Source organism: Sceloporus occidentalis, unplaced genomic scaffold (assembly GCF_023333645.1).
Source record: "Sceloporus occidentalis isolate IW3139 unplaced genomic scaffold, rSceOcc1.0.p SCAF_72, whole genome shotgun sequence".
In the NCBI taxonomy this organism is placed as follows: Eukaryota; Metazoa; Chordata; class Lepidosauria; order Squamata; family Phrynosomatidae; genus Sceloporus; species Sceloporus occidentalis.
In genome coordinates this window covers 3,966,412-3,990,306 of record NW_028317052.1, presented here as the reverse complement: position 1 = coordinate 3,990,306, position 23,895 = coordinate 3,966,412, and the positions used below count along the sequence as shown (strand labels likewise).

The window sequence follows — 23,895 nt, the reverse complement described above, 5'->3', positions numbered from 1 at the left end:
CAATAGAACAGGAAACTATATTAATTTAAATGCTTTTTTGGCATTATCTATTGGATTCTTATACCGTAAAACTATACCATGTTTAGAAGTACCCTCTATAACTCTCCAAATCCATTTTCAAGTTTGTTATGTTAACTGTTTGCCTGTGATTCATTTGGTACAAAGCATACATCTCATTTCTTGACCTACTTATTAAAATGTTCTTTTGTCTGGGACATTAATTAACAACCAAAGGCAGAGCCAAAAGAGGAACAATTTCAGGGACAGAGAACACCGGGAATAAGCTAATTATAACAAGTCAACGATATGTTATCCCATTATGTGCATGAATGATCACATTACACATCGAGAACAGCAAGCTTGGGTAGTAGGCGTGTGTGTAGGTGAAAGAGGAGATTTATTTAGCTTTACAAACTAGCATTCAGCTGAGGCAATTAATTGTATCTAAGGAGCATTCTTTAGAGCTCGGTTGTAATGACATTTTGGTTTCAGGTTGTACGGTCAGAGTGCATCTGAACTTTGTCTTTACACTGGTACAAGGCAGGTCTAGGCTGTCTGGTGGTCCTTGCCCTCAAAACTCCTTACTGATGTTCATTTTGAAGCTCCGTAGTCTTGCTATCGTGTCATACATTATAAACACACACACAGGCTGCACACTCCAAAGTTCCCAATGTGATAGATAATAATTTTGCGGCCTTGCAGAAAAGTAAGATCTAAAATGAATTGAAATCTTATTCCTCAACACAGGGAGTTTAAAGTAATACATTTGCCTTCACCTTGGCTTGTCCAGTGTACTTATATCAAAGTATCTGCTCTTACACATGGAACCCTAACACACTGGCTGAGAATCATTGGGAGCTGTAGCATCACATAATTCAAATGACAATTAGAGTGAATTTTGTATATATTATAGGGGTTGTAAAGTTCACAGTATTTAGTCAGTACAACAATGGAAATGCATCTTGGTGGTGTTTCTTTATAATAGCGTGGGGATCTTCTCTATTTGCTGTTAACCTGAGGTACTGGGAATCTCTCATTTCTGTTTAAAGTGAGATGCTAGAATTATCTTGTTTCTGGATAATCTGAGATAGTGTAATTCACAAGGGGGTTAGTGGCTGCGCTCTCACGGATATATATGAAATATATAAAAGAAAGAAAAATACAATAGTGCAATATGTCTCAAAGCTTATTTTTGTTTGAAATGAAGGCCACAAAGGGCTACTCACATTTGGTGGGGGCTTCTTCAGTTAGCCCCAAAGTATACGCTTGGGCGATATAATCCTCGCCTTAAAGATTTCTTTGGCAGCACTATGTAATATGGGCTTCTTCAGTTAGCCTCAAGATGTGCATTTAGGTGGTATAGTCCTTGCCTTGGAATATCTTTAGCCTCAGCCTTTGGTTCAAAGGCTGAGGCTAAAGATATTTGTGGCCTTTGTGGCCTTCATTTCAAACAAAAATAAGCTTTGAGACATATTGCACTATTGTATTTTTCTTTCTTTTATATATTTCATATATATCCGTGAGAGCGCAGCCACTAACCCCCTTGTGAACTACTCTACCTGTCTAAGCCAAGAAGAGGAAACCTTGGCAGGTGGTCCTGCTGCTACATCATCATCTACAATAACTTTGTTTTAAAAAGGACCTTTTTTTTTTTTTTTTTTTTTTTTCTTTTGGTTGTTGTTGCTTTTAGCGCTTTTATCCTACCCCTTTTGAGATAGTGTAATGTTTGTTGCTCTGTAACCATAGTTGGGAGATCTCTTGATGCTATTTAATTTGGGATCCAGAGGGTCTTCAATTATGAAACCCATATGTCTAATGATATCCTATAACTCTATGATTTGAGATGTCAGGAATGTTTTTATTGAATAATGCATGAGGTTATTTTTGCACAGAATGTATGCTGCAGCATGCAGCATAGGGTCCTCATCACAGAACTGTCAGACCCAAACCATACTAACCTAATAATTGTACGTGTTCGGGACCTTCCATTATTTCAGCACCTCACAATTAAGCATACAGAGTTGGGGGTGGGGAGGTGGGTGTACAGCATGAACTCAGCTGGGTCTAAGCCAGACCTTGATGTTGCTTATGGGACTATCATTTTAATCTCCTCGTAATTGTACAATTGTAGGCATACAAGAACTAAATGTATATTTGCACAATGAGAGCCTATACATCACCTACTCTGTAAACAGAAAAACAATTTACCGCTTAGTTTAGCCTTTGTAAGTCACCGGTCCTAGTAAAGTCTAATACAGTGAGGGAATTTAACCTAACTGAATGTAAGACAAGACCAAGGACTGATTATCAAGAAAAGTGGGCACACTAGATGGGCTGAATGGTTCTTATCTGCTATCAAATTCTATGTTTCTATGTTATATGGGAGGGCCATTTACAACTGTATTAAGAGAAAGATCAATGACAATAAAAGCAGGACAAGGTTGTATTCCAGTAGGGATAAAGATGAAAGCAGGACCATTGATTGTCCCAAAGACTTGTTTGAACCACCGCTCCAAGACATTTCTGGGCCTGCAATGTAATCCAACCTATGTTATCAATCACCCAATAAAATCCTCTTAGGTATCACTAATTTCCAATGTAGCATTGTGTCTTCACAAATGGGCCTTATAAAAATAACAGTTAAGAAGGACAGTGACAATATAGTAGTAGAAGACAATGGACATGGCAACGTGCCAGAGGATATGTGCCATGGATATGTGCCAGAGGTTCCTTATCCATGCTAAACTAATTAATCAGTTTCTATTATGAAGTACTGCCAGGCTTCTTTCATTGCTTCAGCTATTTCCACTCACTGCTATATTTTTCAGTAGTGACCTGGTAATAAGAGTATAAGGCTGTCATGCGACATTTACAAAATGCTGTAACAAAATAAGCCATTTGTCAAAGACATTTCCAGCTACTGATATTTAATACTAAAACGTCAGCTGAGGGATTTCATGCGTGCTAGACACATCTGCCTTTCTAAACAGATAAGTTCACCAAAAAGTACTTTTGCTTATACTGAGCAGAAACAATAATAATTTTACTAACTAAAAGTGGACAATCGTCTTTAGTTGGCATTCTACACTTTTACCACATTAAATGTTTAATTTAAATGAATAACCCGTTATACACAATGAAAAAATATAACCCAACCTAAGCCTCTATACAAACAACTGATTCTACAAAGTGGTGTTGAAAGGAATCACATGTTGTAGGACTAATATTGTTGGAAGGTCCATGATAAAAATTGAGCAATTATTTATTTTATTTTTAATAGTTTTCATATTGTAATATTTAGGCATTTACATCTTGGGTAATCTCTGAAGCATTCTCTTCATTGCATTGCTAGCTTTCCTGAATAGATCGGTGGTGAAATGTGCCACTGACTCATGTTTGATTAGTTACCCTCAACTTGAGTTTCAAACTGAAGATCCTATCTGATTTGGCCAAATTGCATATCAAGAGAACTCAGAAAAGCTCAACTGTGTGGAACTTTCTAAAAATCTATAGTCTATGAACAGGTTCCTGGTTCAGAAAGGGCAAATTTAATGAATTCTTAACCTGAAGCCTAAAGCCTTAAGTCCTCACACTTCTCCAGTCTTCTTTTTGAAGAGCAGTTCTGGTGCAACGTGGTAAAAGTAAACAGCAGGAGAATTCCCTTGGATGTTATAACGATAAGCTACGTACAAATCACTTCTAAATTACATATTATAGTGTACACATGAACTTTACATGACACTTCTTATTATTTTACATACCAGCTCTGGGTTCATCACAAATCTATGTTCTATCCTTAGGCCATGTAGAAAAGTCAGCAATAAAAAGGTGTGTTTTTTTTATTTTAAGAAATTTCTTAAAATATTTACTGCACATCATTTGCCTGAGGAAAAAAATGGAGATTAACATTTTTATTCAGTCTAATAAATCATCCATTTACATTAAAAGATGAAAGGAGAAAATATCTAGTAATGATAATAGATGACAAAAGGTTTGCTTATTTTATTCACTCTTGCAGCATTTCCATTGGGTAATTATCAAGAACAAAACATTTTTTTTAAAATAAGAAAAACTAAGCAGTTTTAAAAAAAAATTCTCTGAAGTTGAACTTATCAATTCTGTGATTTTTTTTTTACCTATTGGAGTTTATCCACTGAGTAAGGGGAATCTAATCTAGACCTGGTATAACTGGTTCACATTGCTTCTACATGTGACATTGACCTTTGCGTGGCTGGGTGACACATTTTTACGTGAAATTTAGATAGTTTGCAGGATTTTTTGTAGTGTTTTTATTTTATACATATGCTATAACGTTTTTCTCTCACATAATTTATTTCATGTCGCCACCAGGCCCGCCTTGATATACATATTAAAACGATTAAGATGTATTAGGGAAGGGGTGGTGAGAAAACAATGAAAATTTTTTTTTCTTCTAAACTTAGAGGATGATTCTATATGATACAATGATAGTGTGCAAATGTACTATAAATATACAGTAATGATATAAAAATATGTAGTATGTTAATTTGTTTACGTTTTTTCCCATAGTACATTAATTTTATTGTTATAGTGTTTCTTTCAAGAATATTGTATGGGCACTGTGATGGAATGTATAAAATCTTCACCCTAACTACCTCCGATAGTGATTTTACTCAAAGCAATTTCGAGAACATTTAAGTTTTGTTAGGTTGGAATGTTTTTTTCCCAACCTAGATATACTCCGGGACAATTGTGTGTCAGTTTTTTTAGAGCTACAGCTGAAAAGTCAAGGTGAAGAGTCTTCATACTCTCTCTCAGGGGTGTTTGGTACCCTCAAGTAAAACAGTTTATACCCGAAATGTTGTTTACATTTATGATATATGAATTACTGTATCATCCCATCCACTGTGTCCATAGTAAGTCAGGCTTTACTATGTAGTTTAATATAAGTAAAGAGGGGTTTATGTGGTTGTTGGCTGCATTCTTTCACACTGTTCATGACTTTCAGATGTTCACTACAATTAAAGTCAAGGGGAGAAAAACTCCAGTTGAAATCGAAGTCATTAGTGACAGCCAATGCTAGATAAAAGCTCTCATCAGCTGCCATTGTTCCCATTGATTTGAATGCAAGAACTGAGATGCATACTTAAGTCTTTGGGTGTTGTGAGTAAAATTTGATTCTAGTTAAAAAGGGGTATTATAGCTACCAAGAGAATCTTCTGCTGACTGGACTGTTGGTTGCTATGGCATTATAATCACTTTTTAGTGTTGCACCAATATAATTTTTTATGTGTGGTCCATTTACTAATAGTACACAATGTTGTACTTGTTAGATGAATTTTCCTGGGTGTTACATTTTAAGAACTTCCGTGTGATTTGTTTACAGATTTTTTGGTCAGCCAGGATTTGGTGCCTTCCTCGATAATGCAAGATCAATCAAATATGAAGTTTGCTTCTGGATCTCTAGATAATGAATGTACTTCCATAAACCAGTCAGATGATGGAATAATGAATCAGAATGGATCTTCTTGTTTACAAATGGTACGTAAAAGATTATCTACCTTAAGTAAGACCTGGGGCATCCATTAATTACAAAACATGTTACTAAAGCACACCATGGAACTCCATATATAAGCCCCATAATGCGCTTTTGTAATAATTTTGTAATAATTTATACATAAGAATATGGGCATCTGAATAAAAAAAAAATAGATTTACCATATCTTTGTATGATATCACTAGTGTTCTCGATTATTTTCCGTAGATTTATAATGTTCTTGCGAGTGCCTTCGAGTTTTTCGTAATGCTTAAGAAGTGATATTTTTATCCACAGTTGCTCATCTCGTAGGACATAGCATAGGTCTTCAAACTTTATTTTTTTTTGCCTTAAATACAAAATTGTCAACTTCCAAAATAGACAGCAAACATTCTGTATAGGACTTTGCTCTATACAGAAATGTTTGAGGGAGTTATGTAGAGGTTACAGTACATTCACTGCCTGCAGCACACCTTGACTGTAAGGTGACCCACACATCTAGGAGTATTTTTTGGTTTCATTCTGCAGCTGCACAGTCAGCTATACATTTTCATGGTGCTTTTTTAATGACCTCCAGGAATATAATAACTGAACTTAGTGTCATCCTTTATACAAGATAAGGCAATTCAATTTGGGATTTCTGGAATGCAGCACTGCCTTCGGGTGCAAAATGGAAGCACTAACGTAGCAGTTTGAGAGGGCAAAGGAGTTCAGTGGGTAGAATGACACAACTTACAAGTAAACGGCAGCTTTCCCACATGTTTGTATAATGGTGTATACATTTTATCCAACCTATGTGATAACACGTATTTTATTGAAATGTATGCCGTAAAATAAATGTTATTTGGTTGTTGTTAGGACACTGTGAGCTATGTAGGACAGACGCATGATGCTGACAGCCAGGCCAACAGAAAGAATTCCGAATCTTCAATGAGTCCTATTCTGTCCTCATCGCCTCAGGATCACGGCAACATGAGATTCACGATGAAACGTTCTCCAGATGAGGAATATAGGAGGTACAGCTATGATGACAACACAGAAAGAAGCTACAACAAGTACATGAAGAGCAGAAACCAGTACCATCCCTACAAGAGGCAGTATAGTGATGTTTTCCCAGAGACACTTCATTCTCTATCCCTCACAGAAAAACCCTACAAAAATATGGATGAAATGGAGAGCTTCGACAATGTCTGTGTGCCCTCTGATCCCGAAACATTCTCCACTCATGATATTTCAGCAGAGACAACATGGTGCAACACTCTGCAATATAGCTCAGCTCAAGATGAAGGGTCACAGATAATGGTGAGTTTAACTAAGACGTTACTGCGAACCGTACTATCCTATCTAAAGGTGTTTATTCACTAAAGTGGCAGGGTTTCAATTCTCTGAAATCACTATGCCTTATAAAAGGGCCATCTCTGGCAAATTTCTCTGCAAAAAGGGGTGAGATGGCCCTACATAAATTACATTACATTTATATAGCGCCAGCAGATCCCGTAGCGCTTTGACAATCAGAGGCAGTAAAAATCACTTAAAATCCCACACAATAACATACTGGTACAAAAGGGAAAAAAGCTCTTGCGAGGTTACAATCTAGATCAGTGAGGTGACACTCACATATGTTTTATACAGGGAAATCTAACAATTCTTGGAGCAGAAGCTTGCTGTTCCTCCATAATGCAGTGAAATGGTCACTGTCCTGCAACCTCACCCCACTTTAGTGAATAAACCCCAATATGTGAAATCTACCCAAAGGAAGGTAAGCTTTTATTTCACCAGAGTCAAGTCTTTGGTTTCTCCGTGTTTCCTTTCCACTCCTGTTACCCGTTCCTCTAACATGTAGAGACTGAAGATTGTGTAAAATTAATAACTCTGTACTGAATATTAATACAAGTTATTGGTGTGCCCATTCCAAAATGCCTTTATAATACATGTAAATGTAACGATTTCTGCTTTTCAAATTGTGTCTGGCCTCTAGTCAATAGGGGCAAATATGGTAGTTTCCTAACAGGTAGGAGAATTTACAATGGGTTCCCTCATCCGTTACAAATTAGGAGATTTAGGGACACTTTATTATAAAGCCTGACAAATATAAGACATTCAAAATTTTAAAAAATGATACTGAAAAAATGATGGTATTGTCACCGTGTATTTAAACATTTTCAAGCACGCGGATTCTGCATTTCAGTTGTCCATCACTCCCAACAAGTTTTACATCTTTTAAAACAACTAAATGTAATAAATAAATACTGAACGTGTATCTTTGGTATCTTTGCCGTTAATGGAGTTGCACATTAGTGCAAAACAATCTGAGGTGTTGCTTGTTCTGTTATTTTCCAAGGTGGGTCGCCATAAATCAGTCGCTCCTGTAAAACTTTTTAGTGCCTTATTGCAGCTGACTCTTGGATTCTGCTGTTGGATAGGAGGATTCTGGTGGTTTCACTTTTTCAGCATCTCTTGGGGCAAGTATAAGGGCTTCTGCTTTGGCGTGTATGAGTGATGGTGACGGGGAACGCATGATCCCATGATAGCGGACTGGTATATGATATAAAAGCTTATAATCACTTCAAGCTTGATCTTTGCTTCTTATTTTACCACGGCTGTTTCATAACATTTCATGCTTAACTTCTGGAGGAAAACCTTCAAGGACTCTGCCAGCAAGACCCACGTGTATTGTTAAAGCCCACTATATGCAGACATTAAAAAATAGGCAATCTGTTAAGAAGAAAAAGTGTATAATATATTGATCGGGAAATAGGAACAACACAAAATGAAGAAGGTGGGCAATCTCACGTCATTTATAATGTATCCATATCTCATTCTCTCTCCTACTTTTGGGTTGTTTGTAACTATGAAGCAAATCACAATGATTGGCCCCAGAAATTAAGCCCTGATAATACCGTAATTCATGATGCAAACTGTGTCTTGTCTGGCTGTGTCAGCGTACGCTCTCTGCATGCTTTTTACGGCAGCATGTGCTTACTCTGCGTGTAAACTATATCCCTGCAAGTATACATAAAATACATACCATAACACTTAGTGTAGCCAAAATAAAGGTAAAATTACAGTGACCATGTTTCCAGAGTTGTCTTTAATGTTGGGCATAAGGGGCAATCACAGCAGCTGCCCCTTGGGTACCCTCAACAGTCACCAAGTAGACACTAAGGCTGTGATGGAGGTCTGCGCCACCAGCATGGACTTCTTCTGAGCCCAGAACGAGACGGCACAATAATGACAAAGAAGTATCAGCCAGCAGATGGACCAACCTTCACCTCTTCCATACTGCACTCCCAGGGGCAAACACCAGGGGGTGCGTGCCCAGGGCCCCATTATTATCAAGGACACCCCTGTATATTGCATGTTTAGCATTCATATGGTTAATGAGTGTAACATTAGTACAAAGATACATACTGTGCTGTTAGTCACTGGGAGAAGTTATAATTGTGTATTAAATGCATGGAACTGAATATTAAAAAACATTTATGGTGAGTCACAGGTTCAACAACTTCAGGTGTAGCTAATAATAAAATGACATGTTAAGCAACCATATTTATGGGTATGAGACGTTATCAAGCATCTTATTTAGCCATAGTTCCCCTTTACAACATTTTGCACCAAAATCAACTACATAACCTCGTTGAAGGCCAAGAAGGGAAATCATAAAACCACAATGCTTCACAAGGCCCCGATTCTACCTTTAAAGATTTTTTTCCCCGAACATAATAATTTGATAAATTTATCGAATTTTCAGCTGGGGTCAGAGGTCAAGCTGAAGTCACAGTCTATGGTCATGCGGCAACAAGAAAAAGAACAGAGAATGTATTGGTCCCAGTCCCCAACGCAGCAAATATACTGCACGGCACAGACATTTCCACAGGTAAGACCCCACCTCATTTTATTATAAGACCCCAACGTATGACGCCAATATTTATAGGAAACAAAAAGATGCATTTCAAATTCACGATATGTTCTAAACTGTTGGCGCAGCTTAAAAAAAATCGTTATAAATGTTATGATTTCAGAAAAATCTGTCATTTTGTTAACGCATCCGAAAGTTTACGTTGGACGTATCTGGAGGACTGTATTTTTTTTCAAATGATATTATTATACTTGAAGTAGGAGAAGAACGGGGTACCTCCCTTAGAGCGGTGCCAGCTGGATGACAGCATGTTGGCATAACCCTCTGATACTGTAGCAAACAAAACATTCAGGAATCACACGGACTAGCCGGAACATGTTCACCTCTACAGTTACCAACATATATCCACCTGCGGAGTGGCAGCTTGACAAACTACCCCTACTAAAACTTTGACGAGACTTCTCCAATGAGGTGTCAAGCCGCCACAAGGCACGGTCTATACATTAGGGCATAAATCTTCGTGTTAAAAACACTATGTTTTCTAAATTACAGTTTAACTCTTATGCATTTAAAATCAGCACAATATATTGTGGCACGTAAAGTGTCAATCTGTCAGCTTTGAGACACCTACCATATAGAAAACATAACACATCTGCTGAGAAGAACTCTACGACGTGTGTTAAGAAAGAAAATGCATATGGCCGTATTAGCCTTAGAGGAGATGACGTCTTTAGTCTAAGGTTATAGCTTGTATCGGCCCAATACACTTTAGTGACTCTCTTTCTCAACTTGAATTGAATCGTCCAAAGTCACCGGAAAAACTTTTTACATAGAACCCCTAAAAATATTACTGATTAGGAAGTTGATCAGAGCCTTGACAATTTGGAATGTCTCTATTTTATTGAAAATAGGATAACTATCACCATAAAACAATATATATATATTGACCCTGTTAAAATGTATTGGGCCATCTTTATTATAGGATAAAAGGTTGTAATAACGCAGAGGTACATAAGGTTTTATGCAATACATATCCTTGGCATCATCACATACATGATAATAAAATGTAGGCTCAAACTTCTATTTTAGGAAAAGGGTAAACATGCGCTATCAAGTCTGTGCAGTTTTTGCATGTTTTTCTGAATTATTGATCAAATAAGGAAGAATTTACAAGCCTGTGAAACATCCCTTCTGACTAATAATGTGATTAATTCATACATGTTCAAGGTTGGTTCTGAATGTTCCCACTAGCGAGAGAGGTCCTGCGAAGTTTCTTATGGTCATGTGCTTAATGGACTTGACTCTTAGCCGTAGAGACTATATTGCCATTGCATCGTTATAAATATTTGCACTAACTTAATTGCTGTCAAATATATAATGTTCTACTGTGCATAAAAAATAACTGATGTATAATTGTATTAGTGAAATGACTTGCAAATATTTAAATCTAAAGATAATTTACTGCAATACATAGCCAATATATTGCTAGGTCTTGCAAACTGTATATCTCTATGGCAACACCGTCTAGGTATTTTTTTTGGTGTAGCCAGCTTAATGTATAGATCAAATTCTGTGCACTTTAAAGTGCATTCCTGTCATTTTTGTGAAATTATAATATTTTTATATATATTTTTTTTTTGTGAAACTATAGTGAATGTACCCACGTCCTGCAAACTTGACATCAGTATTCTCAGTGCCCTATCTACCTAATATTCAAAACAGGCACTCCAAATATATATATATATATCTTCTAAGTACTTATCTACTTGACATGGAGCTATACCTAAACGGTGACATTGCCCCTTTGGCGCTTGTCCTAAACAGCAGTCATCGATGGGTTAGTAACAGTATATCGGGCACCTTTATAAATCACTCACACCAACATTACAAAATTTCCTTTTAATGAACCCAGAAAAAGCACACGCAGATGTCTTTCAAGCAAGACCAAACTTTTCGTAAAATGAATGTGATTAATTGCAGACGTGTAGACGTACACATTTTAGCACACTTTTAGCACCTGTACACTACGTCTTACATCGTTTAGCTTCCCAGCGGAAGGAGTGACAGCCTGGATGTCATCTCCTTAATTCATTATCTGTGAGTAAAAGTAAATATTTCAGCATGACAGTGTAGCGCAATGTAAACTATCTAGTTAACGCCCTCACTCTGTGTAATGTGAATAGAGCAATTCTATATAGAGAAGTTGATGGGTGGAATAGAAGCTCAGCGGTGGTTTAATGCCACGATCCGTTAGATCCGTTGCTGACCTACAAGATATGAATCACAGAGGACTCCACTGTTTACAGAAAGTCTGGTCATACGGTCAAAAAGGAGTATGAGTATTTGGTAATTATTTAAAAATAAAGACAAAAAAGTAAAATACTTCAAAAGGTATCCAAGGAACATGAACACATCTTGTGCCACGGAGTTCATAGCCTCAGAATGATCTACTGAGTAGCAGATGATCAGGAAATTTACAGGCGTATTGTATTTATATTTTTGTAGCCATTACCTTATGGTAAGGGGTATGATCTCTTCCTGGCACTTCATTTACCTGTACAGGTCACGCACCTCCAAGAGCAGTGACCAAGATACATTCTCCCGGTTTCTAATGGAAATTACCATTTTTAGTCTTTGTAAAAACAGACTGGGGAAATTGGCTGTTGAGCAAACCCGTAACATGTAGAAGTGGCTTCCGCATGCGCCAGTAGCCAACCATTACATCATAAAACTAGTCTGGGATCACGTCTGCTATTCCCACCTATAATAAAACTTTTATATGCAGGCACCCTTTGAAGCATGAAAGTTAAACATCACAACTAAACACATGATTTCCAAGCATGTTTTATATTTATCACGCACACCTTTTCATTTTCCTTTCTAGATAAATTAACAGTTTTATTTATTTTTTATAAGATTTTTAAGTTGCCGCCTTCCTTTTCTCAGTGTTTTCCTGAATGCTATTTATTTCTGAAGCAATTTCACGTTGTTTAAGTAAATATCTGGAAATAAGGCGTTTTACAAGCACTGGTCCATGGGCAATGGATAGAATATTTTTCTTCCTAATGTGATGGCCAGGCTTTGGACAAGTTGTACTAAGATTACTGATCTTAAGTGGCTTTATGACCTTTTTGAGAATTATTGTCCACAATACCCCGAGTGCCAAAGTTAGTCATTATGATTATAGGACCTCAAGTATTGAAGTTACCCTATTTTCGAAGAGCTTCAGCATTGCAGGGTTATAGGATCTCGTCTTGTGGGTACTTAGCAGTGGTAGATCCAGCAGAAAGACTGAAAGGTGCATTGATCAAACACAGACTTTTTAGGAGAGTAAAATGTTTGAGCTCAGTAAAGATACTACAGATTATGAAAGGCCAACTCCAGTGAGCAGCTCGTTCAAGCTGGGTCAGCATAATGTAGAATTCAGGTGGGTAGATCACTTTTCAAGAGATCTCTTGACCTGTCTTGATCTCTTGCATAATGTACAGGGATGTTGGTGGTTTCCAAAGTCCAGTCCACCTGTAAACTCCCAGGTTTGTGAATGCATCTACGAGACCCTCATTGATCAAATGGTGCTAATGCCACAGATATAGTAATTATGAAACATGATTTGCTCGTATTTTTATGGATAATCATTAGCTATCATTTGAAAATTATGGTTAGGAAAATAGAGTTGCTTACGTCTTTGGTTAAGTCTCTGTTGTTAGATGTAAAACAGATATTAATTTTAAGTACCTCATATCCAGGATACCATTCAGTTCAAAGTAATAAACATGATGTAATGTGACCATTTACTTTGAAACATCCCTTTGTAGTCTGCTTGTCATTAAGTATGTGGAGTTTTAAAAAAAAAATCAAATTTACAAAATTCAGCTTGATGAAGGTCACTATGATATTGAATATTTCACATTTTTCATGCTGGTGACTCAGACTTGCGTTACCTGATTGGTAAAAGGGTATTTTTTCAAGATGATGTTTCCATAGACAGGATAATATTTTTATTATTATTTTTAATATTATCACATTTCATTGATAGAGGTCTGGCAGTTTCCATAGAACTACTTTAATGAGGGCAGAATACAAAATGAATGAAAACTTAAAACATACAGGTACAGAAGGAGAGTGGCTGGCTTGAGCAAGCGTAAATTTTATTTGATAAAATTATGTTAATTATTTCCAGGCAAATCTCACATTAGAGCCACGCTACATGCACTACCTGCACTTTTACTTAACGGCTGGCAAACGAGCCATAATGTAAAGCACTAGCGTGCCCTTTGGCGCTGGCAATGACATCTATTGCTAATGGCTATTATCAGGCATACGCAAGGTGTTTGCCATCATAGCTCTGATTTATTTTTTGCAACATTGGCACATTGCATGTACTTACTCCATAATATAAATTTGCTTAAGTAAATGCTATTTTAACACTAGAGTAATGGCACAGCCAATCAGATCCAAAAGCGGATAGATACATGGAGCGAGGATCGCTTTTCCAGGGGGTCCCTGGTGTTCCCCTACAGCCAAACTGCTCTTGGATTTTGATTATAAAGTCAAAAAAAGTGTTATGCTTCTCTCTGTGTTGAAATCATGATGGGTTATTTTCTATGTGCTCCCAAAATTGTGTTAGCTGTCCCCAAATGTAGATAGCAGTCCTTTATTAATGTACTTCTTTCTATTTCAGTATCCCACCGGGGGAAGCTACCCTGTGACATACATTTCCACGCCACATTATCCTTATCAAAGGATCGCACCCCAAGCCGGCATGGAGTCCCAGCAGCCTCTGTATCCTAAACCCATCTATTCCTACAGGTAACAGCCATGCCAAAAGCTGCATTAGACATTTGACATATATGTGTCTAGAAATGGCCGTGTGTACCATTGGTTATTGTAGGGTGTAATAGAACTGCCATAAATACACTTGTGGTACATGGCATTACATATCAAGTCATTAATAATAATATAATAAAAAACACTGATTGCTTATCTATTCTAGAAATAAAGTATGTAAGACAATGTGCCTTTATTTCCAAAGCATTCTGATATTCATGGCTTTGAAGAACAGTAAAACTGGAAGCTTGCCTGTGAGCGAGATCTACAATTTTATGACTGAACACTTTCCTTACTTTAAGGTAAGACTAGCACGCCATTCATTTCTCCTATAAACCATAGAATGAAAGTCATTTAAATTGGATCTGGCAGTGTTTAACTAGGATTATACAGGCTAATGTCAAATCGTATGTTAATGCTAATGTTTTTCAGTCTATTAGAGTAATTAGAGGATGAGGGGTACTGGAGATCAGCCTTCTGTCTGTCCTTGCTAGTCCCAAGTCGTCATCACGATAGACTTATTATGTTTTAGATCTATGTGTTAGTGACAAATACAGACCAGCAGCTTGTAGGATATTATGGATATAACATGTTGCCCCAAAGCCTTTTTATAATGAAGATTCTGAAAAGACGCGTATGTTCTAGTTAACTTTGCAGATGTCAACCTGTAAATTGGATCTAAAGCAAAATTGAACTGCAGGGTATTTAAAGTATAATATTACATTAGAAGCTTCAACTTTGAAGACCATCAACATAGCATACTGACCCTTTTTAACCTTTTTTGGGGATGAAACATCCACAAATGGCCTGACACAGTTGGGTTTTGCATAAAAAAGTGATTTTTGGTGAAAAGTTCAAAACCATAGCAGTCTCTTTGTATATGTAAACCTATTGAGCGATCTTGATCCAAAGTGGTAAAAGTGGCGCAATGCGCAGGGAACATTTGATTGGCGGCTATTGAAACTGCGCCACTGTTGCCCCACAATCTTAACCCTTTCAGGTATATTCCACAAGGGAACATGAGATTTCTGTGCTGCAGCTACCTCGACAGCTTACCTGTGTGTTTTATTGTTTACCTCGGTCTTGGCAGGTAAAAAACACATTTATAGAAACAGTACAAATTTTTTGTTGAGCTGCATTAATCTTCATTTGTGCAAGAAATAAGAATGATTTAATCTCCCATTAAAATAGTGGCGTATAGTGGCGTATAAAAAAAAAAGTATTTTATTACTGCAGTTAATTTCTTTCTTCCTTGAAATCCAAGCACCTCCCAATACTTAACAGTGTATTAGTGGAAATGAAAATTCCATGTAATTATCTGGGGTGGAAACTTCATGATAGACGGATGAATATACCTGTTATTATGTATCAAGACGCAGACATAGCTAAAGAGACATGATGCATGAAATATGACATTTTTCTGATTGACATGACTCAATTTGTGGGCAGGGCAAGTGGAAATTAGATTAAGACTTTTCCAAATATACGTAATACCGGTATATATAGTGCATAGATTTTAATTTTTCCCCATTACAGCTATACTTTAATTAATAAAACTCCATCTTCAGTAGACAGTCACGTTAAATTAGCAGTTAAGCTGCATAAGTAATATTATTAGATTTTCCTAAAACTTTAAATACCAAGATGTTTTACATGGCGTCTCTAGAACAGCCATTGATAATTGGTGTTGTTTTTCTATTCAACACTAGTATATATCATGAAGAAAAAAATAGATTTATAAGCAATGTATGCGTTTGTATTCTCTTCCCATGTATATGAAAATTGGACATTTAACATAAAAAATATATGGCCTCTTCACCATAGCAACCAAAAGAATGCTACATTTCCAAAGGAACACTGCATTGGTTACATTGGTAATAAAAACCACATTTTACACTAACTTCCTTTTTCTATAATAAAAAAGAAAATAATAAAATAAAAGCGTCATAAAATTCCAAACAAGAAACAATGACAAGCTATGTCGAATTTATGAAAAAATTAACAAATAAAAGGCTATGGTATAAGTTTAGATTTAGTTCCGTCCTATCACTGTTGCTCGGTTGTCCATGTACCCAGTGTCCGAGTGATGGGCTTTGATGTCTTCACTCCATTCGCATGGTCAGGGGAGAGCATTAGTGTTTCAGTCTCCAATGCATCAAGGTATCCAAGTATAATTGTGTTGTGCCATTGTCTTGGTCTTCCATGAAAACATATTTTTAATGTCTCAGTAACATAAGTTAATTTTTATTTATCAAAGAATTCACAGTTATTCATGAAGGGGCACGCAGATGAAGTTGTATACAATTGAAGGTCATTTTACCTTTATTTTTAAATGGGGCGATGGCATCTTCACATATTAAAATTAAAAAAATATATATATTGTCCAAATCTGGTACTCACTGCTCATATACACCAATATATCTTATGTTGCTAAGCATTTTCCTACTCTTGCAAAGAGAAAAAACACTGAATGAATAGGGTTTGGCATATGTAGGAAAACATTCTCCTGTTGTTTATGTAGGAATTTTCATCCCATGGGTAATTTTGATTATATCACATTTCCATTATTAGTAGCAGCCCTTAATGTGTTAAATACTTGTGTCCATCTGTATCAGATTTTAATTAGCATTAGTGGCAGAGCCAACTAAACAGAATATATATTTTGTCTCATTAGAAAGCTCCAGATGGCTGGAAGAATTCGGTTCGTCACAACCTTTCCCTGAACAAGTGCTTTGAAAAAGTTGAAAATAAATCTGGAAGTTCTTCCCGAAAAGGGTGTCTGTGGGCACTAAACCCTGCCAAAATTGATAAAATGCAAGAGGAGCTACATAAATGGAAAAGAAAAGATCCAATAACTGTGAGAAAGAGCATGGCAAAGCCAGGTGAGCTCAATGCAAAATGAAGCCGTCATGTTTTCTCACAGAATGAGAGTTTCAAATAACTAAAAGGGAACCAGTTGTATGCTGATATGTAAAAAGCCAATTAACAGGTATAGGTAGATTAAGGTATTCATTCTGTGATCTAGAAGATCCTTCAAAGACCAATTTGTTGGCCGTTAGTTGGCCCTCAGACCCACTCCATGTGTAATTGGGATAAGGAAGAGAGGGGAGAGAAGAGGGGAGAGAAGGAAGGGAGGGAGTGAGTGAAAGTAGCAGGGAAAAGAGAGAAGGAGGGGAGAGGGAGTGGGAGAGGAAGAGAGAAGCAGTGGATAGAAAAGGAGCGTAACTGAATGGTGAAACACTGAGAAGAGGGAGACAGAGAGTTGTGAAAGGGATTTTTTTATACATCATTTTAATGACCGCACATACGCTTGTGTATGTATAGCTGACTTGTTGTAGACTCTGTCCAGCATGTGGTTTAGTTAGAGAGAATAACTATTTTCCCAACAAATGATATAATAATTAATGGCAGTTTCACTGCTCTGGTATAGAATTTAAGAAGTGTAACATTCTTTTTTTTTCTCTCCAGAAGACCTTGATAAGCTAATAGGAGAGAGGACAGAGAAACTGAGGTCTTCACTCCTGGCCTGTAACCCAGTTGGAATAGTAAATACATCTGCTCCGATGCAAATGCCAATGCAGACAACACTCTGTGAACCCACTCTTTCTCCCACGGTGCCCGCATCGCTGCAATCCATGCATGATATCTCTGGGTCTTTGCACACAAAAAAACTACTAGCAGGTCACGAGCCGCCATGTTATTCTTCAGTACCCCATGGATACCCACAGATATCACCTGCTATGATACAACAGCCTCATGCCATGCCACACAATCAATTCTCAAACCTGGAGAACCACAATGAAGTGGGAGAACAGCCCATAAACCCTCAAGACTCTCCAATTCCTGCTCATACTCCACCCCTTCACAACATGAAGATGCTGGTAGACCATTCACCCACTAGAACAACACAAGAGAATGAAGGGGAGCTCAGCAATGACATTGATGCCCTCAACCCGTCTCTAACTGACTTTGAGCTTCAAGGTATGAGTATACCTTAACGTATTAAGATCATATATATTTAATGCCATGCTTAGATGTTGGTTTAGCGGATCATGTAATGATTTTGAGATTCCGATCAAAGGCTAATTATTGTACCCAGACGTTTATTTAAGTAGGTAGTAACTGATAACTGATCTGCGTGTCTTACTGTTAACTGAATATGAGTTCATGCATATGTATGTTCTGTTCTTTATGGAGAGTGTTCAATTGATGTGCAACATTCAGGCTATTTTTTTTTAGAAAGGTGGTGCCAAGCTGAAAACACAGCATCCTACCTACAACACAGCTAGCGATTAATATTCTCCTCAGCATGCATCGGAGTTTAGCTCACATTTTAAGAATCAGCTGTCAGAAGGGGGAACTAAACCTACAAATTGTGGACTGTAGTCTTTTAGCATTAATTAAACTGAAGTTCCCTCCTGAGCAAGTGATGTTCGACACGCTCTTTGGTCTGAATTGTGCTGGAGGACATACAGAATTCTCTAGATTGGTTGCTGAAGGAACTTTTATAAATGATACTTTTGAACGATTTAATACAGCCTTGCAGAACATTTTCCAAAAGCTTCTATAGTCAAAGTCGATACCATTGTCATAATTTTCTTAGAAAATAATTTAGACTGAGCAGACCTTACTGTACATACAGAATCTATTACCACCATGGGCATCCATATTCAGTAAATAAACCCTCCCGCATAAACCTAGCTCTAAATAGCCTCAAAATGGGAATGGGAGTAAAAAAAACAGAGATTAAACACATCGACCCAAAGGCCCAATAATCAGATCAAACTTCCTGAGCCTTCAGGCGAAATCCAGATATTTCTCGGGTATGATTATAACAATTCGTTTTCTTTAGAATTGATTTTAAATTCATATATGCTCCACTTTCTGTCGAGTTTAAGTACCCATTGTTTTAATTTATATTGACAGGAAATCTTTGGGAAGAGCTAAAGGATGACAGCCTGGCTATGGATCCTTTGAACCTGATCTCTTCTGCTCAAACGCCACCTCCACCACAATATTTCTTTCCCAATGGGGATTGTGTCAACAACAACGAGGTTACTACCCCAAGTAGTACTTCTCATATGGGATTAGGCGACATCCGTCTCACTACAGTGTATTCTTCATTCATGGAACTGGATACAGCAATGTCATCATATATCAATACTTCGGGAGTCAAGCACGTTGCAATAGTATAAGTCAGTATTTATTAGACAACCTGGAAATAATTTGGTCTCAGTGGACTGAGGTGAACTTAGCCAAAGGAGACCTTCAGAAACCGTACAAAATATTCTACTACACTTGAGTAGCCTAGTTTGAGAATGATCTTTAATTCGCTCTCACATGGGCTTTTGATGACATTGGTTGATACGATATCAATCAGCATTGTCATATTTTTGTGTTCGGGATAAAAGCTACAAGCAAACATTATTAGTTATGCAAAAAGGGAATGAGCCTCTAGAGTATGAAATGTTCAAGATGGGTGAGGAAAGAAAAAGTAATGATTACAATACATCCCCATATCCTCTCTAAATCCACATGTAAGGCATTGGCTGGTTAGTATATAGGTAAGCCAGGCTTGATGATAAGATCCCATAGGGAAAGGAGGGGATGATGACAGAATCAGTGGTTCTTTATAGCAATCTAGGCAACTGAAGGGCTAGTCATCCAAAAGGCTAATACTTTTAGTTACCTAAATGACTGTAATGTATTCTGGCGAATAAGAAGATATACTCTGTTTGTAATAAAGTACAGCGAGTGACCATTTCTTAAATGTTTTAAAGAAGCCATGAACTAATCCTGTGCTGAGACTAACAGACCATCGCTGCTTTAGATGCGTCAGTAACAGTTTCCCCGGGCTGCACTTGTTAAACAAAACTAATTCAGATCCACAGAAATATGAATAATATTCATATATCAGAAGAATTTGTTGCCACCAGGGTTACTCTTTATGTGACACTTGTCTACAGGGAAAAAGGGACAAAAGGATGTACATTTTAAGACTCATTTGACTCCCATCAATGATAACGAAGCACTAATACTTGTGGATCACCAAGAAGACCAAAATGTCTATTTCAGAGAATTTCAGAGTCCTAATATATGCAATATAGTGGTGCAGTTTGGGCCTGCATACTTGTCAATTCAAGGAACTCGAAAACATTTCAGTTAGAAATTCATTTTTGCATCCAGTATACGTTGATATGCAATCGATACAGCAAGCGTGCCGTTCCCAAGTATTAGCTGTGCACTCATCGCTTTGTGGTGGATTTTTAACTGCACTTTTTTAAATAATGTTTGCTTTTCACATAACGATGTCTTCACTATAGGAGATAATAAAGGAAAAGGTTTTTTCTGTCCTTCAAACTATTTTTTTTTTTCTTTTCCAAGGATAGGCCATCGGCAGATGGACTACGATTCCGATGAGCCTACCCTTGTCCTGATCGTTCTAAGTATGTTTATTGATGCAGTATTACCAGACCCAAAAGTGTTTTGACAAGATGGTTAATTTAGCAGTGCATTCAAAGAGCTTTTTCAACATTTTATGCTTTATAATTAAATTTACGATTCCTTCAATTTCACAAGTGTTCCTCAATATAGCCATTTGAAAACACAAGATAATACGTGTTAAGCTTGATTATTTCGAAAAGACCCTAGTCAAATGAGCAGATATGCTTTCTCAATTAACATCAATTTAAAAATATATCAATACTTCCCACATTCTCACATGATTTCTTACCTTCCCAAATCCAACACTGTACAGCTCCGTGAACATACATAAACATATGTCACTACCTGGGAACATCATAAATGAGATAGTATTAAAAGTCTAAGACATGTTTACCAGTAATAGTCCAAATTGTTCTGATAATGATCGTTATGTCACCTCTGTTTAATTAGAGTTTGATCTCTAACATAAGTGCATATATATATATATATATATATATATTAATATACATATATATATAAAATATCCCTTTCCCCCCTTAAACAATGTGCAATATAAATGAATATATATATATTTTGTAGATAGATCACAAATCATATCTGCATTTGCATTCAGGAAACCAGTATTCCAAGTAACTGTAGGACTCTAGCACATCAGCAAATGCCTTGTAGGCCGCTGGCCAAAAGCGCCCCATACTCTCCGAGCAGATTGGGTGCGGCAATGCCTGGCCACATGCTGCATGAGCATAAAAATGTAATGTGTGGCCGTGCATGTTCAGCTGTTGGCTGCACTTACATCATTAGGCCTTAAAGGGCCAGCACCACCCCATCATCGCCAGTCCGGCCCTAACTGTAAGATAAAAAAGATAATACTGTTAGATAAATATATTATACAACCAGTATTCAAACGCCCGTAATACAGGATTACACCAATAAAAAAATGGTTAACAGAATGAGATAGAAAGCCTCAAAGTGAACTATATGTTGGGTGGCCCCCTCCTGCACTCTAACGAGAGCTCAGCTTTCTTGCAGAAGACAGTAATCGGGGTTGGCCCTTCATAATGTAGAAGTCTGGACTTGTTCAGCCCTCCTACGAAGTCCCAGGTCCCAAAAAGAACACAAGCAAAAATCCCATTGCGAGCTGGAAACTGGCCTTCTAAATGCCTTTGCAGCATTGTAAAACCTTTTGCACTAATTAAAAAAAAAACCAAACAAAAAAAATATGGTCCAACCAAAATAGCAAAATATTTAGGGCGCTATGTACTTATACTGCAAAGCAAGTAGATTAATAAAGCTTGGGAAACATTGCAAATATGGATATTTTCCTAATTCTACACTTAAACCGGTGCTTTGTTTCAGCTATGATGTAGCCCATGAAGTGGTGCTGGAGAGAATGACATCATTTTGTGGATTATGTATCAGTTACTCGGCAATATTGGTTGCATGATTATATAGAAACACACAAGTGCAACAGTTGCCTTATGACATTGTGTGCTACATAAATGTTAATGTTATTGTTGTAACAGGCATTGTAGAGTTTCCATTTGGTATTATTAACACAATTTAACTCTCCTTTGTACATAGCCCCCTTAGCATTACCAAAGCACAAGATGTGTTCCTTCCCCCCCCCGCCCAATGTTTTGTATGATAACATCACATTTGTATAAAGCTTCACTAAAAAGCATTGCATTAAAATTAAGCTTGTTGCGTTTTCTTTTTTTTAAAGTTTTTTTTATAGTACACCTGTTGGTCTCTTTTAGCAAAACAAATTATAAACAAGTATTTTTTATTAATAATTCTAGGTTATTGTTCACAATGGTAGTGCAATAAAAAGAAAAAGTGATTTTACATTTTTAGCCAAATACTGCCTTTGCTAACTGGTTTTACTGAAAACATACTATCTATGTACTAAGACTAGCGTACTACCTGCGGCTCTTAATGCAGATGTTATAGTGTGGTTGGGGGCAGGGTATGACTGTGGGAATTTTACTGGCGGCAGCTAAAATGTTTTTTTGAGAAAGAAGAAAGAAACTAGAGGAAAAGGGAGGCAAGAAAGGAAAGAGGGAGTTTGTAGCGCCAGATGTCAATGGGCCAGTTAGCAGATCTCAGGCAAGCAGCCCACTAACACTACGGAGGACTGTACCTTCATGGCCTCCATAGTGCATCTCTGCCCATCGCCACACATCCGTAAATTCAGGAGTGCTGGAAATGACATCATGTCCTGGTGCTCAGCAGCAAGGATGACAGGTGGTCTTGCACTCGGTTAAGCCTACGGTGTAGCTTGTCCAAAGGCTGAATGTAGACTAACATGGCCATTGGCCCAGTGGTTTCCAAGACATAAAAGTGAATCAGGGTATCAGGGCTTACCGAAATCCTTTTTATCAGGGAACACGCAGTTTGTTGGTAGACATAGTAGAGGGAGCAGAAGCATCTGCTGCTTTAGCACAGGTCTCAGTTGTTTGCTCTACAATGTCCTGGAAACCGAGCTGAGCACTGGGTGCAAGATCACAATCCAGCTCCACGGATAAAGCAAAAACTAAGCGGAGCAAGTAACAGAGAGCTTAACCAGATCATGCACCGCTGGACCACCACAATGGAGTCAATCCGAAATGAGCTAAACACAAGGTTGTAAAAGGTGGTCATAATGGGATGCAGGGAAAATAGAAAAATCACTGAATGGAGCCACCAAATGTTTATTTATTTTAATGTAATGTTTGGCTGTTTTATATCCTTTTTGAGAATTCTAAAAATCAGCTGTCATTTTAAATATCTAGACAGAAAAGTAATTAGCTTAATATATTTGTAAGACTGTACATTAAAGTGACATAATGTAAAGCAGTTTTAAAGTATCAAAGGTTGACAAGATAAATATTAACGTTTCATATAGAACTTGCCCTTGGGAATTAACTCTTGGCAAGTGTGTTATTCAGTAAGGAAGTATGTAAGATATTAGATGGCTTGAAACAGCATGTTTAGAGATTTAAAATGTTAGTCAAAGGGCAGAATTTATCATTTAGTAGTAAATTTGTCAGCCGCACTTTAGAAAATGTTAAAGTTCCAGAATAGAAGTGTTGCGATGAAATCCCTAATGGAGAGAGCCACTGGCGTAACTACAGGGGTTGCAGCTGCGACCGGGCCTTTAGGGGGTCCGGTGTGACCCTTGCAACCCCTTCTTCCTGTCTCCTTGTACCGGTTCAAAATTGTTTACAAAGTGGTCTTCCGATCAGGACCGCACAGATTCAATGCCAGATCA

General features: G+C 37.4%; 1 protein-coding gene across 1 annotated transcript; it reads left to right on the top strand.

The window, feature by feature from the left end:
* Window positions 1–5,403: 5,403 nt before the first annotated feature.
* LOC149286118 (forkhead box protein N1-like) lies at window positions 5,404–19,396 on the top strand. The gene is made up of 9 exons (XM_089494433.1): window positions 5,404–5,520; window positions 6,374–6,817; window positions 9,267–9,392; window positions 14,056–14,183; window positions 14,407–14,503; window positions 16,876–17,083; window positions 17,670–17,776; window positions 17,987–18,182; window positions 19,128–19,396. The coding sequence occupies exons 1-9, from the start codon at window positions 5,404–5,406 to the stop codon at window positions 19,394–19,396; spliced, it is 1,692 nt and encodes a 563-aa protein (XP_089350559.1).
* The last annotated feature ends 4,499 nt before the right edge of the window (window positions 19,397–23,895 follow it).

Coding starts and splice junctions, on each gene's coding strand:
- LOC149286118 (XM_089494433.1), top strand. CDS start 5,404: ATGCAAGATCAATCAAATATGAAGTTTGCTTCTGGATCTCTAGATAAT. Junction 17,084..17,669: donor AAAGAGCATGGCAAAGCCAG/GTGAGCTCAATG, acceptor TTTTCTCTCCAG/AAGACCTTGATAAGCTAATA. Junction 17,777..17,986: donor CTGCTCCGATGCAAATGCCA/ATGCAGACAACA, acceptor CAATTCTCAAAC/CTGGAGAACCACAATGAAGT.